The sequence below is a fragment of the Mycetomoellerius zeteki genome, unplaced genomic scaffold (assembly GCF_001594055.1).
Source record: "Mycetomoellerius zeteki isolate Tzet28-1 unplaced genomic scaffold, Tzet1.0 scaffold85, whole genome shotgun sequence".
In the NCBI taxonomy this organism is placed as follows: domain Eukaryota; kingdom Metazoa; phylum Arthropoda; class Insecta; order Hymenoptera; family Formicidae; genus Mycetomoellerius; species Mycetomoellerius zeteki.
The window spans coordinates 383,460-399,229 of record NW_017257883.1 but is presented as its reverse complement, the minus strand read 5'-3'; the positions used below and the strand labels follow the sequence as shown (position 1 = coordinate 399,229).

Below are 15,770 nucleotides of genomic sequence, written 5' to 3'. Positions count from 1 at the left end.
GAGAGAGAGAGAGAGAGAGAGAGAGAGAGAGACCGAATGATAACAGAAGAGGCATCGACCGCTCGTTGCCTGGACAACACAACGAACGTCGACTTTAGCCGAATTATTTGTTAAGCCACGCTCACACGAAATGCGTCGTTTATTAGTATTGGTTGGATTGGAGTTACATCGGTTTATCCCGGAATTAGCGCTGCGCGAATATGCCGCAAACCTAGGGCAATTAGATTGTTTAAATGAAATTCCAGAATATATATATATATATATCCATTGAAGTCCTAATATTTAGTTACTAATTGAGCGAACGTCAATTTAGACTTTCGAAGACAAAATTTTGATTATACATTTTTATATTTAATTCAACAAAATTTTTATATATTAAATTTCAAATAATTCTATTTATAACTACTGGTATTAATGTGATATTTAAATAATCATTATTCATTTTATTCTAATCTTTCATTACCTTTTCAAGTCCATTTGTAGACAAAAATATCAGAAAAATGGCTATCTAATAATATCATACAAGATAAAGTAGAAAAAGGTGCAGGATGACCACGCTACGTAAGCGGACGCGAAAAAGAAATCTTTACTATGAAACGTGAATACTGTGCTCTAAGTGGAGCTTTTATGAACACCAGGTAATTAAATTAAACGTAGTTACGGGCATGTAACGGCCAGGCGGGGCTTCGACGAGATGCGTTCTCTATGCACGTTACTGGAATGAAACCCTCGCGTTTCAAATGACACGCAACGACAATCATACTCGGTATTTCCCTCTTCACGCATATTCTCCCTTGTCTGGCGTTTCTACGAGAGATCGGTTGGGCAAGGTCCGGCATGCTTTTCAAGCCACGCGGTCGCTTCCGAACGAGGGTTGTTCACCCCTATCCCGATCGAATTTTACGGCTTGGCAGGATTGCGAAATAATGTATGGCTACGTGAGAATCAAGCTTACACGCAACTGAACGAACTGGAAAATAATATTAACGAGAATCTTTTTTTATATGTTATTGAGTTATTTAAAGATATACATTATCTATATAATTTTTACATTTTTCTAAATTAATGGAATACAGCAAGCTAGTTTAATTCTTCTATTATTCGTGTTATTTACAATTGACTTTGAAAACATGTTATTGCAATGAAGTATATATATAATTATGCAGATTACTGTTTTCCTATTAAAATAAGCTGAATTTTCCGTAAATTGTTTTCCGCGAGTTAATAGGTGGAATGCAAAACATCCGAGTCCGGTCGAGAGTTAAGGGACACATGCATCGTGGAGAATGCAAAAGAATTGCATGCAAAAATGTCTAACAGAGCGCCATTAATCAAGCAGAAACCACAGGCGCGTGCGGCATCGCGTCTAGTCTCGCGCAATTAAGGTAAACACGTGGCGGAAATTAATTAATCGATGCGCGATGCCATGCGTGGACAACGACGTCATTTGTTGCGCGACCTGATCGTCGCCGAGAACATTGACGGCGTGAACGAGCGCAAGGATAATGAACGGAATCGACGGACGTATTTTTCAGCGCGACGTTGATACATGATTATTACGAAAAAGTGCGTTATCATCGTGCGTGACCTCCGATAAAAGCGAATCGTTAAAATCTGTGCATGACCAAATACTCGAGCGAGATTGCGTGTCGATTATGCGATTCGGACTTGCTAATCTATCTCGACGCGAAAAAATGATATCAAAGAACCTGCGTTGGATTTTACGCTGGGAATTTCAAGATATCGTTACAAACAAGATTCAATTTAATATTTTAATGAAAGAAAAGTAGACAAACTGTTCTCTCATAAAGTATTCAATATATGTAAATCATCAGAGGCTAAGAATTAATCAGATCGAGAGGAATCTTCGCTCGAATTTGGAGGTGGAATTTTAGTTAAACAATGATCAGTAAAGTGTTTTAAATTAGAACTTCTAATATAAAAAATACCGATGATTATTGGTGGGGATTTTTACAAAGGAAGGAACATGAGGATCGATTTATCTGTTTGAATCGAACTAGTACCTGATTGTGGACCAGAAATTTGGGAAAGTGTCTTACAAGTTCAAGGTTTATTAATAGGATACTCTATTAAGGTAGATCTTGTTTGTAAAGAAAATTGTTTGTAAAAGACTTAAAAAGCTGGTATTCATAGTTGATTCTCATTGAGACTATCTTAAGTACAGTCTTAAGATGTCATAAACTAATCAGAGGGCTACATTAGTATTTTAAGACGGTTTTAAAATAAGAACGGACTATGAATATCACTTTATGAAACGTATTCATAAAAATATTACGACAAGTAATAATATCCGGTATACAAAAGTATCTCACGATATTGCAATCTGTGCGAGTCTTTATCTAATCACAAGCTTTTTCATTCAACCGTTTATTTCGTTGAAGTGGAATCTACTACACAAACTCATTCTTGACGTCTGTCCGTATCGCCTTCTGTGAAACATAATGGGTGTGTCGCGCAAATAAATAAAAAAACGCAGCGTATGTGTACTTCACCATGCTTGTGTCAATAACGCGGCGATAACAGCTGGCGTCAGTAACAACATGCGAAGCGAAATTTATGTACAGTATTTCGCATTAACCTCCACGGGTTGAAGGCTCCAAACAAAGTCCCAAATTATTCGCGCAGTCTTCTACTTCCTCCCATTTTATCTGATATTATTTGATTGAGATCTTTATCTTTCGCCTCCAGCTGCGTCCGTGAGTTTCACCGCGATTCTGTTTATCAATCGATTTGCTACTCAATTTGCAATTAATTTCTTCATAGTGAAAGTTTTGGCCTATATAACTAATCTTCAAATTAAGAGATTAAAAGAACTATTACTTAAAATTAATGTGTGAAAGAATATATGATTTCAATATCTCAGTATTCCATCTTGTCTCTTCATAATTTGATATTTAATTGTTTTTCATGCTCGCAAGTTAAATGAGGTCTCAGATTAAAATTTTGCTAATTGTAAGCTAGAACTCGTTTGAAATTAAAAAAAAGAGCATGATTTTTTTATCCATATTCAAATCCGATTTATCAAAATTTATTATTCTCTTAATTATTAATTTAAAAGCGATTATTATATTCGCATTTATGTTAAAAAAGAAAAGTTTGCAGATAAAATACGCATTATCAGTATAATTTCGAAGAAAATGGAGAAACGTGCTCCAGCTATTTGAATCAAATCGCGTCAAAAGTCATTTCGGTACAATTCACTTTACCATTTTCAGTCGTGCGAGAATTCACTAAGCTGAGTCATTTTGTTCTAACATCACAAGATCGCGAACGCGTAACGATCGAACTCACTGACGTGTTCAAAGTTTATGACTGACTGACAGACGAAACACATAACTCGTATTTGCGCGCACTTACGGCCGTTCACTTAACCGACGCTTCTCAAAGGAAGTATTGATGAAATATCGTTGATGTCGACAGCCGAAGGCCATACACGACACATTCTGACGAACGCGTTCTGACAGGCGCAATGGTCGATCAAGATATCGCGAACTATGACGCATGTATCCAGTATTCCACGTAATTTTGACTCGCAATTATATTAACAATTACTTGCTATTGACATCACAGATATAATTTAACAGGTGTTGTTTAAATTATATCGACAACAAAGACACGACAACAAAGATAAGTGCAATAAGAAACGAGTTCGGAGTACATGACATAAGTGTTTCATAAATTTATGAAAATATTACATTATATTGAATTAAGAGAATTATAAGTTAGATTTTTCCAAAACTTTTAGAAAAATGAGAGAATACTAAAATAAAACGTCTGTGATGCAATGTATATTATTGTATACCAGGATCCTGTTTTTCATCTCTCGAAATAGAGGACTAATGGACAGACTTGAGATCACCTCAGAATTTATTCGCAACGTCGACGCAACGTATAAGAAAACTAAAGCTGCGCTATACTAAAATAACAGATGGTTACATCAGACTCGAATCGTAAAATGAAGCTGCGAAAAATCATGAACAATCGACACTGTCTGTTTCACACCATGAGTACACATGTGACGTTAAAAAAATGACTCTGTCATTATTTACCACAGGATGTCTTTGAATTTCAAATGTCATAACAGCTCTTTCCTTATTTGAACGAAAATATTATTTGAATGAAAATGATAAATTTGAATAAAAATTATTTAAATGAACTATAGGATGCAATACTAAAAATTATATATATATATATATACAGAAAATTAAAAATTAAAAAAAATAGCTCATTGCTATTTTCAAAATATTATGGAACAAACTATACCACGAATCAATATAACCGTGCCGGAGATACACGAGATGAAGTTAGAGAAGTTTAACCCAACACCAAACAGAAATATCGATGACTCATGCAGTCACATATGCTTCAGATTCGTATGATTACGAATTGCAACATGATATCAGTAGTCTTCAAGACCGTGTTTTGTAAGAATGGAGAGCAAACACTGGCACGTTCAATTATTTCCTGCGAATGTGCGTTTTATTATCATGCAATAAAAATTATCATGCTGTTAAATTTATCCTTGTTCCGCGATAATCATCGCGGTGGCAGTCGTAAAAAACGATCGTTTAACCAGAAATGAGATTCCAGCTGTTCCAAATTTTTGCCGAGCGAATTTCCGCACAAAAGAAATTCGCGAACTTCGTGATCCTCGGTGCCTTTACTTGTTACGCGACGAGGGTAACGATGATCGATGATCTTCCTCCCGTATCGTTTGATAGCCGCAAACCGCAGACGTGTGGTGCTTGTCGCTGCGAGAACACGTTCACCATCTCTTTCTCTCTTTCTCTCTCGAGGTATCTGATATCGATATTTCTAATAATACCACTTCCCCCATGAGCTTTCGCTTTGCATCTCCGCGATATCGTTGGTATTACGCCGCGCGTTTTAATCGAATCAAAAAGCTTCGATATTTCATATCTAATTTCTCAAATTGTAATTACTGTATTGGGAAGAAGGGAAATATTTACTCAAATATTTAAAGTCGCAACAGAAATGATCCCAAATAAACTAATTCGCTTTCGATCATCATTATTACTGTTTCTGCGAATTCGTTTGCATAATACATACTTTATTTCGAAACACGAGCGGTCGAAAAAGTAAAATACCTAAACAATTTTTACAAACGGTTATATTTCCATCAACGTGCTTTTCTTTTCCCGTATTGTCGCGTGTATTCCGTAAGTCTTGCATTTCATAAATGACGACCTTGAAAGGGTTGTGACAGACGAAAAGGGAGGACAAAGTAAAAGAAAGAGACAGCCGGGAAACGACAAAACAGAACGAAACAAAACGAGACGAAAGATCCTGGGAGATGAATTTATGATTAATGCTGCTAGACGGCCCGGCCGGGTAGTAAAAAGCGTTCGGTCGCGAAAATAAAGAGTCGTAAAACCTAATGAGATGAGTTCCATCGGGATCTCCGAGGGAGCTGCTTTGTGCGCATGAAACTCTCTCGGCACCAATATTGGCTGCGTGCCGGTCTCATACAAGGTGTTTGGAAGCAATCATATTTCAACCGAGTTTCAACAGAACAATATTTCTCGTTGAAATCTGAGATAATTGAAAAACCAAGATATTTTTTTCTTTTCATTTTATATAAATTCAATATCCTTTTTTCTTCAAGGATTTTACTACGTCATTATTATTGCTATTGTTATTCAACTGGATTTTTATTATTTTCTATATGATTTCTAATTGTAAGATTTTAGTGTTAATTGTCTGTCGGACAAAATTTAACGCATCGATAGTTCTAGGGTTAAAATCTAGTCTCTCATTTCGACGAGTATTCTGTCGGTTCTTACCGTTCAAACTGACAGTTTTTTTCAACACCTTGTATAACGGCGAAAGCGAATGCAGACGTAATCGGTTCGGCGCCGATTAGCCCAGACGAAATTGCCTCCGCAAAACGACAAGGCGGTACTTTCGACACTATACTTCGCGATTTCTCGTTCACCGTTCCTTTGTCATTGCTTACGTGATGGTACGATGAGACTGGTGGCCTTGAAGTGTAACATAAGGATGTAGAAAGTTGTAATCTCGTCGGCGAAGATAATAATAAACACTGTTGCAATTGTATATGAACATGCGTTCGTCGAAGGAAAAATATTTTTGCGATCATCTCACTCGTGAAACGATTACGTGGAACTATCCCTAATCATTCATGATAAATATAAACGCGGCATGCAAAAATGCGAGTTTGAAATTTTAATCATACTCTTAAATTGATAATTTAATCTTAACTCGTTTGCGTGTATCTCGACAACTCTTCTTAAAGAATTTTCAAATATTCCGCTAAAAACGTGTTTCCTTCATCGAGAAGGATCTTTTCCGAAAATTGAAAGGCGCTGAATTAAAGGATATCTTCGCGCATCCCGTCGTTATGGATGTACCAAGTGCATAATTGACTCGCAATTTATGTTCCGAGCAACCACATGTGGGTGGCCGTGCGACGACCGTATCGCTCGTTTCTCCTCTTCCTCTGCCTCTTCCGCCTGTTCGGTTTATTTGCTCGCGTTTGTCGGCAAGGTGGTCCCATGTGAAACAGTACCGCGCCTCGCCATACAACGACCTCGATCCTATCTGTATTTAGAGATAGATCGTGCCTGTGTTTGCGGTCTCGCAATGACGCACGGACTATTTTTCGTGCCGAATTCTGCCGATTCGTTGCAAAACTATGTTAATCAACACATCGCAAAATGTGCTAATACGTGACGAAATATGCTCGGTTTTAGCACGGAGATCTTCATGTATCAACTACGTGTCGCATTTTCGCATGTCGTAAATTATATCTACGAGTATACTCCGCGTGGGAGATTTAACCCTTCGGAGCTGATGTTTATTGGACCCACTAAACCATAAATCTCTTCGTCATAATGTTAAACAAATTAAAGTTTTCTTTATGTTACGTCTACAAAGGATCCTGCACTAATTATGTGAAAATTAGATGAAACGAGTTAGTTTTCACATATAATAGCTTATAATGTGATGAATAGAAGATGTCAGATGCAAGGCTCAATGATGAATAGTTTTTAAGCTATGAGTTTTTAAGGCTAATGATGCATCAAACATGTTTGTACATGATACATAAGCATATTATGTCTTAAACCTTTGATTTGATGCCATTATTCAAAAACTATATATTATTAAGCCTTGTACACATCTTTTGTTCATCATTATAAGCTACGTTATATGCGAAAAACTAATTAACTCATTTCACCGGGATCCAATTTCTATGTAATTAATACGGGATCCTTTAGAGTATTATCAAAATAATATACGTTGTTAGTATTTTTTTTTTTCATTTGAGTTATGTTAATTTAGTTCCTTGAAATTAATTAGTGTCCTTTAATCAACATAAATTAAATGGATCTCACAGATTCAGGTGTTAGTAACTGCGTTGCAGGTTTTGGCGTCACCTTCGGAAGATTAACGACACAGATACATATGAAAATTTTTATTCGAGCGCCAAAGTATGCCACATAGCGCCTAGCAGACTCGGACAATTTGTTAGCATTAACTGTAAAAGGCGCGCATCGCACGACAAGAAGGAGGCAATCGACTTTTCGGCACGGTCGTTCACTCTCGTCTGCTTCTTCGCCTTTCCTGTCGCGTTCTCACGTAAACTGCGCAGTAAACAAACCCAAGTTTACCTCGCTCTACCGGCTCCCGCAAACACGATCTGCTCGATTTTTTTGTCATTCCTCTTCGCTCGAGGTGTTTTAATGAGGCGTCGTGTGTATTAAAACGATTTTTTACTGAGACCCGCTTTCTCCAAAAAGCCATCACGCATATCTCGTTACGTACTACGTGCAAACTGTAATAGGCGTAAATATGTAGAATTAGTGAATCAAGTTAAATTGATCTATGTACTGATCGAGTCATTTGCGAGATTGACGCGATTAAATTTTATCGCCGTGTGAGCCTAGTTGTACGACGCACGGTCATGATTGCAGATGACAGTGATAACCTCTGATACGACACGAGTAACGATAGAGATATAATCAAAGAGCAAAATGCTAACCTCTTTATAATTCTATTTTCTATCATGTTGACATAAACAATTAACGATACACGTAACTATCTGTGATCTAGTTATAGAGTGATAAAGATACCTGACGTGTTTATTTTAGCGCGTTGACTGTACTCATGAGTTCATTGATGCTTTAACTCTTATCTTATCAATCTGATTTCTAATACCCCCCTATCATTTTATTGTTCTACAGCTATTGCGCATCTTCAAATGCAGCGTACTAGAATAAAACCAATTTTTTCCTCGGAATGCGGAAAACCACATGCTCATATCTCGACATGCAAGTCGATGTCAAAAATATTAAAATTATAACGTCAAATACTCAAAATATCATACGAAGAAAAATATAGTTATATAAATATATATTATATGTACAGATATACGAAAGTATTATATTATATTATAATTGGTACAAACCTCGTATAAACAATTTATTTTTATTTAAAATATACAATACTTTTTTAGATATAAAAATAGACTTAAAAAGATTATCATACATAAGAATCGATAAGAGAAACATAGAAAATTTGATAAAAATAGACAAATTTAAATAATTCAAAGAACGTTCGTAAGAGAATTTCGTGAGAGATTAAATATAATAATATAACACAGATATAGCGTAATAAATATAGATAATAAATAAAAAAGTAGATATTATTTTAGAGATGATAGAAAGGTATAAAGCCCATTCTTGTCGCTACGACGTCGTGCAGGACATATCGTATAAATCAAAATAATCTTGCTCGTGCATACATCGCAATTTAGCGAGCCTACTTAACCAGAACTTTGCAACACAAACAACAGCTATTACAAATTCAAGCACACGTGCCGGTAAGCATGACTTACCGCTCCTTGCTAATTTAAACAAGGATTAAATGTCACCGTTCAGGGAAACTATGTGATCGTCCTTACGCTATTCACGTTCCCACAAATAGAAGCAGAATTTACACCTCTTTCGGAGAAGCCTGTTATTAGCATCAAAGCAAAAAATATATAGATATAGTTTGCTAACATTATTGAAAAACGGTATTACCGTATCGATCGTATAGAAGTTTGAGGGTATCTAAAAGTTTAATGTGATAATATGAGCGCAAATATGAATTGGGATGGGGGAAGGGACTCGCATAAAAAATATGTCTTACCTCGGATGGACAATATATTCATATCCAAAGCTACACTGCAAACATATAAATGAAATGGTCAAGAGAAAATGGGTTGTGGTAAAACAAACCTTGATCGCAACAACGCTTGACATGTAAGAGACATTGATTAGTAAAACATTAATTATAGATGCATTCGGAGGAATATCCGTCACGAACTTGAGTGGAGAATTTAACGCTTCCCGTTGTTTGTAAGCAAAGTCTATATAAAGTCAGAGATAAAACGGGAGCTTATCGTTGTAAGTATTGTTGTAACAGCGACAAAAAATAAAGAGCTTATCAGACTTGCTCGTTATAGTTGTGATAATCCCCGAGCGTGTTTCGACCAGCAGCGTGAGCGCATCGAGTACCGACGATAATTAAGCGTAACATCTTAATACCAGACGTGTCGTAATATTATCGAAAAAGCGATTATTTGTAAAATTGTCTCAACATAATCTCCGTTATCGAACCCGACCGTTCCTTTCCTCGGCGCGATAAGCGCGTCGCGAAATACGAGCTTAAAGTAATCCGATGCATGGAAATCGATTCCGCATTGGGAATCGCATAAGCCCCCGTCTCTTCTTCAAGTTATCGTGATTATAATCTTTCAAAGACAAGATTTTAAAACCGGATATACTGCCAGAGTTTCACACGGAAAGAACAATTTTGCTCAAATATCTAAAAATTTAGCTAGATACAGATCTGAAAGTAATTTTGTTAGATCATCAAAATAATTATGTAGAATGCTTAAACAACTGATGACAATTCTGAAAAAAATTTTAACATTTAAACAGCTTGAGTGTCTTACATAATTATTTTGATATCTAAACAAAATTATTTTCAGATCTATATTTAGCTAAATTTTTAAATACGTTAGTAAAACTGTTTTTTCCATGTAATACTGCATCGAAATTGAAATCGTTTCGCGTAAATTTTTTTCCTTTCTCCCATTATTATTATTATCGTTCTTACCGTTTTAATTTTCGATATCGATTAATAATCATTAAGGGCACAGAGGTATGAATGAAATCTGCTTGAAAGAAAAACACGCAAGACTTACTGCATGTTCTTGATAACCAGCTCCGAATCAGTCTAGCATAATCGACGTAATCGATCACCTCGTCGAAGTCGCACAATAGCGCACCGTTTTGATCTCTCCGACATTTCCTTGGAACATCCTTGCTGCGAGGGTGGTGATGATGATAGTGGAGATGGAGAATCTCAGATCGTCCCGCATGGATCGCATTCGGGCTCTCAGTTGGATCTTCCTCGATGACGCTCGTTAGCAAGGAAGTATCAGCGGAGTCTGCTGCCATACCGACGGCACTGCAATAAGACCGGTCGACGATGGGTTTCTAGTGACCATCACAAAAACGAACCTACGATAAAAATAATCACACGTTCGGCAATCGCCATGCTAATCGACGTATTTATTTCGTGTCAAAAGACAAGAACGCGCCAATAATTTTGCAAATTAAGCGGACTATCATAATGTATCAAGCCATTGCACAAACTAATAATATATAATCGCAAACTTATCACTTTAATGCAAAACTACGAGGAAGCGGTACCGAAAGGAATTCACCCCGAGAAGGATTATTATTTGGTTACGCCTACGATTTATTATCACGAAAAGATTGACCTTCAGAGCCTGTGTACATAATAATGTACATGTTGGAAAAATAGTCAAAATTTTGAAAAAAAGAAATAATTTTTTAGTATGAATTACTTATTAAAGTAATGAGAGAGAATTAAAAAAAAATTTTTTTAATTCATGGTTCCATTAAAACCAAGTTTAAAGGTGTTAATCATTGTTTTACTGAAAAAGTAAAGTCTCGCTTCGAGATGAAACTCAAATAGGAGATAGCGTATATCAAAGAGATAGACTTTCGAAGTCCATAGAATTCTGCGAAATAAGATGACAGCTCCGGATACGTCATCATCTTGCACTTAATTCACGATAACCCAGATTGCGGATTTGTACGTACAAAGTGGGTTATCGCAGCGCGCGCGAAAAAAAAATCATCGTTATCGCCGATATTATACGCAATCGCACCATGAAGATAAATATCTCGACGATGCCCTCCGACCTCACTAGTGGCTGTGGTCGCGACGACGTTGATGTTTTACTATCGGTGCGTACAATCGACGTTTGCAGTTATCGTTCCACGGTACCGCACGGCTCGCGTCGTCAAGCTCTGTTTTATCAAAGGCGGTGGAGAACCGCGCGGTGAACGGCAGCTGCACGTGCCGCCGCGGACAAGGACGTCCGCCCGGTCGTGGCGAGGATGCCACTCGGGTACATCCCGAAGGAAGAGGGACTTCTGGCAAGGCGGGCTTCCTGACAAAGGCCAGCGCGGGTATGCCTTTCGTCATCCGCACGACGAGTGGGAAAAGAGGTATCGATCCGGCGAGCCGAGCTCAATAATTCCAACAAGAGTCCCTCTCTCGCTCCTTTAACGCGGGAACACAATTTGTGTAGCTCCTGCGCGATGCGCACTGCCCGCCGCGCTCTTCTCCTCTTCACCTGGGTCCGCGTTCAGGACGGTTTGATTCTTGGCCTCTCCTTATCCTCTTACCTCACTCCATTCGGCTTAAGAGCATCGATCTCGTTATTAAATTGAGAGATGAGCACGAAGGTGAAATTGACCTTTGTACCGCTTCGAATGTAGAGATTCGATAATAATGTCAGTCATTAACTAACGATCACTTACGGGAATCGACATAATTTTCCACAAGATAAAACAATACACGATAATGAAAATATCTAGCGTTGGGAAAATTATTTGACACACGTTATTATATAAAAATTTTTCATATAACCTGCGTCGCGGATTGTTTCACTGTGACGGAACATGTTGCGATACGTATGAGCTCAGGTATGCGATCAGCTGTGCCAAAACTCGTAAATATTCACCGGCGCGCGCATACTTGATTTTATGGCTATTATCGCCGCGCAGCTTGCGGAAAGATATACCTCTGTTGCAACATCACGCGAATGATAGCGTAGCGTGTACACGTGCCGCCTGCATCGATCGACTCTGCTGCGATTAAACGAATCCGATATTGATAATGAGACGATAGCGATAATGAGACGACTTCACGAGTGGCCGTGCGTTCGTCTCGCTCGCAATGTGTCTTAGAATAAGTGCAAGATTTTTTACAATTTTTTTCATCGGTAATGTCTAGAAATACTCACATTCGATTGTTGCAGAAAATTCTTCCATATAATCGGTCATAATTTAGTATACAGTAAATGACAGTGTATTAACTCTAGAATCGTAAACCGTTTAAAATGTATACTAAACACTCGCAAAAATTACGACTAAAATTATTTAAACATACAATTTATTAGCATTATTAATTTTTTAAATTGGCAATTTATTAAATACTATTCGAGTTAATCACTCTGGAATGGTATAAATTAGGAAGGCACTAATGAGGCAGTCAATGTCCCACTTCAATCAAATGAATCAAATTTACGGTAAAGTTTATTATTTTAGGATTAAATAATTTCAAAAGAAAGAAAGAGAACTTTCAAAGATAAGTCTTTTTTTTAACTAATAGAAGATTGAATTTATTTATTCAACCGATTTGGCTATTTATGGACAAAGCTTTCGAAACCGGGAAATCAGTTCATGTATATATGCGACATTTGGCAAGTACGATATCGCTTTTTCATACATCAAAAAGCGATATTGCCTATGATAGTATCTAGCGAACTGGTCGTCCGGTCGGATAGCCCATCAAAGCCGAGGACGAGATGTCAGAATGGACAAGTAGTCGTAATACAAGCGGAGAAACGAGTTTCATATACTATAGAAGTTTCCTCGAGATTGCCAGTTACAAGAATAGTACCTCCGGTTTATCCTAGCGCCAACCCCAAAAACCGATATCTCGGAGCGAAGTTCGAATAAGTTGATGCGCTCAAGAAACGTAAGGGAAAAAGTTGAACTACGAAATCGATATGGATGTCACTGCTGTTTCGCCGGAACAGGTGTCACATATTTCGCGATGAATAAAATCGATTATACGGGGTATCCTCGTGTCTCTCTTTAATAATTTTATATTTTGCTTTGTCTTTTTTGTATTTTACTCGCGACTATAATTTGAAATAACTATAATGCATTTATCGTGTTTTATATATTTTATTACATCGAATCTTTTGCAAACGCAATATGTCAATTAGTTGTTATTGAATTAGCCTGGCGAGTTTATTTCACTGTTATCGCGCCGCCTGTCAAAACTTTAATTTCCGTATCTCCCTGCATTTTCGCTCCTAATGTCCCTTCCATGCTGCGGCGTTTATAAACGGTGACGCGAGCCCGCTTGATGCTCGACGTTGAGGGACGTATACACCTCCGGTCTTTCCCCGACTTTTATTTCAACAACAAAAACACGACGGTATTATCCGTGCGCGCCGATATCAGGAGTCTTGCGCGCAAAAATTTCCCGTAATAGCTCGCGTTACGATAAATCATAAACAAAAATCCGATAGAGATTTGCGATAGATTTCCGATAGATCGGAATTTGCGAACTGAGTTTATGCTCTAACAGTTGATCGCACAAAATGTAATATAAATCGCAAAACACGATCTGAATACAAGTTTCCTCTTTAATCTCGTCGTATCGAAGTCTATTTTTGCATAAAAAAAGATCTGAATTTTTTATCGAGATAAGTTAAGAATTTTCAAGAGTTTCATCCTATTTTGAAATTTAAACTGCACTGATTGTGAGAAAAATGTTCTGATTAAATCAACAAAGACCTAATCAAATGATGAGACCAAATGGAATTGAAGTTTCATTTGAAAATTATGATAACCAAGAATTCTGTTCGGATTCACCAAAATTCTTGTTAAGCCTTTTTGTTAATTTAATTAGAACATTTTTCTCAGATAAATAAAATAACGCTGAGTGATTTTCATATAATTATATTTTCCATATTTTTAAACATTCACTTATTTATATAATTCGATTATATAAACCGTTTTCTCAGAATGAATTAAATAATACTTGATATGCAGACTGTACTTAGAACAAATGGAGAGAAGATAAAAGGCTTTTGTGTAACCTGTTCAAGTTTTCGCGTAGTGTGCTTGTAATACAAATAGAACTGGTCCGAAGTTAGAACTGACCGGAAGTTTCTTCAAAATGACCAGGCAGGAAGACAAAGAAGGGGAGAGGGAGAGAGAGAGAGAGAGAGAGAGAGAGAGAGAGAAAAAAAGCTCTCGACTTTACGGCAACGCCGGTTCGGAAACTGGGGGGTTACGCAAAACGGATGAGCCCCAGAGATACCGCGCATCGTTTACCGACATTTACTAGCGGAAGAGATGGTAAATTACGCGCGCGTATCTCTCGTGTACGAGCTGTTGCTGCTGCTGCTGCTCGCGGTAAAACATTACGACAATATTTTGCTTTCGATTCGGAGTTTGTTTTCGATGATATCCATCGAGTGTTCGATAATAGGTGCAGACCAGGGATATATTTTCTCTGTTGAAAATTAAAACAATATTTTCTCTGGCGAAAATTTTATCAGAAATTTTCGATCACAATTTATTCGTATCTTAATTGTCAGTATAATAAATACAATCAGAATTGATTTTCTGAGGGTAATAAAGAAAAGAAAATGACAGAAAGAAAAATGTGAAGGTGAAATGTAATATCTCGCTCTGTCGATCCGGTATCTTTGTCTGCGAATACCGACGTATGATCGATTCCTTTCGATTCTTAATGCAAAACCACATTTATAGGCTCGACCTGTCACCGCTTATTTTTCTACGTGATGATAAATGCGCTCGCGATCCATCGATCATCGATCTTATTCTTCGGCGCGCGCGGGTTTTTCCTTCAAGATTAAAAATATAACATCCCCCGCGGTGACTAATGTGACGTATGCAACATGTATATACATCGAAAATAACATCACAGTATCAAATGTCTCAACGAAAGTTTTTGAATATTTCACTCTCAAAATTATTTCGCTGAATGTAAAATAGATTTAAACTAACGAGATCAAATAATAAGTGGATATAAATATGTTATTTTAATTTATACAATGATTAATAGCCAAAACACTGAGAACAATATCTAGTTGAAAATTCGATTGTATCAATCAGAATTTCAGTTATTTCAACTATAATTCTAGTTGATTTAACGAGAAAATTCTCATTCGTCCATTTTCAACTAGAATTCCAATTAATTCAACCAGTTTTCTCAGTGTAGTATTATATATTTCGATAAAAAAATATTTAAAGAAATTAAAATTATAAAATGGAAATAATATAGAAATAAGTAATATATATATATATATAATATATCCCTTCTAACTATATAGTTCCTAGATCTTAATTCTGTCTTTTAAGAATTATACAGTCAACGTACAAAAATAATAAAGAAAATAGAAAATAAAAGCGATAGCACTAAAAGAATTAGGTATAAAATACTTATTTAAAAACTTGAAATTTGCAAAGTGTGTGTCAATGAAAGTCAGTCTCAAAACGCCAAGCCAAACAGATCAATTCTACGCGATATATTTTTTATTCTCCTTCATCTATGTGGTCCCCGAATTCTTTTAC

At 36.8% G+C, this 15,770-nt stretch overlaps 1 protein-coding gene across 1 annotated transcript in view; it reads right to left on the bottom strand.

Annotated features, from left to right (window-relative positions):
- Window positions 1-15,770, bottom strand: part of LOC108730167 (growth factor receptor-bound protein 14) — a 319,854-nt gene that overhangs the window by 242,708 nt on the left and 61,376 nt on the right. The window contains exon 2 of the mRNA XM_018459697.1: window positions 10,256-10,521. Within this exon, the coding sequence (XP_018315199.1) occupies window positions 10,256-10,511 (256 nt within the window). The 5' untranslated portion in view covers window positions 10,512-10,521. The remainder of the gene's footprint in view (window positions 1-10,255; window positions 10,522-15,770) is intronic.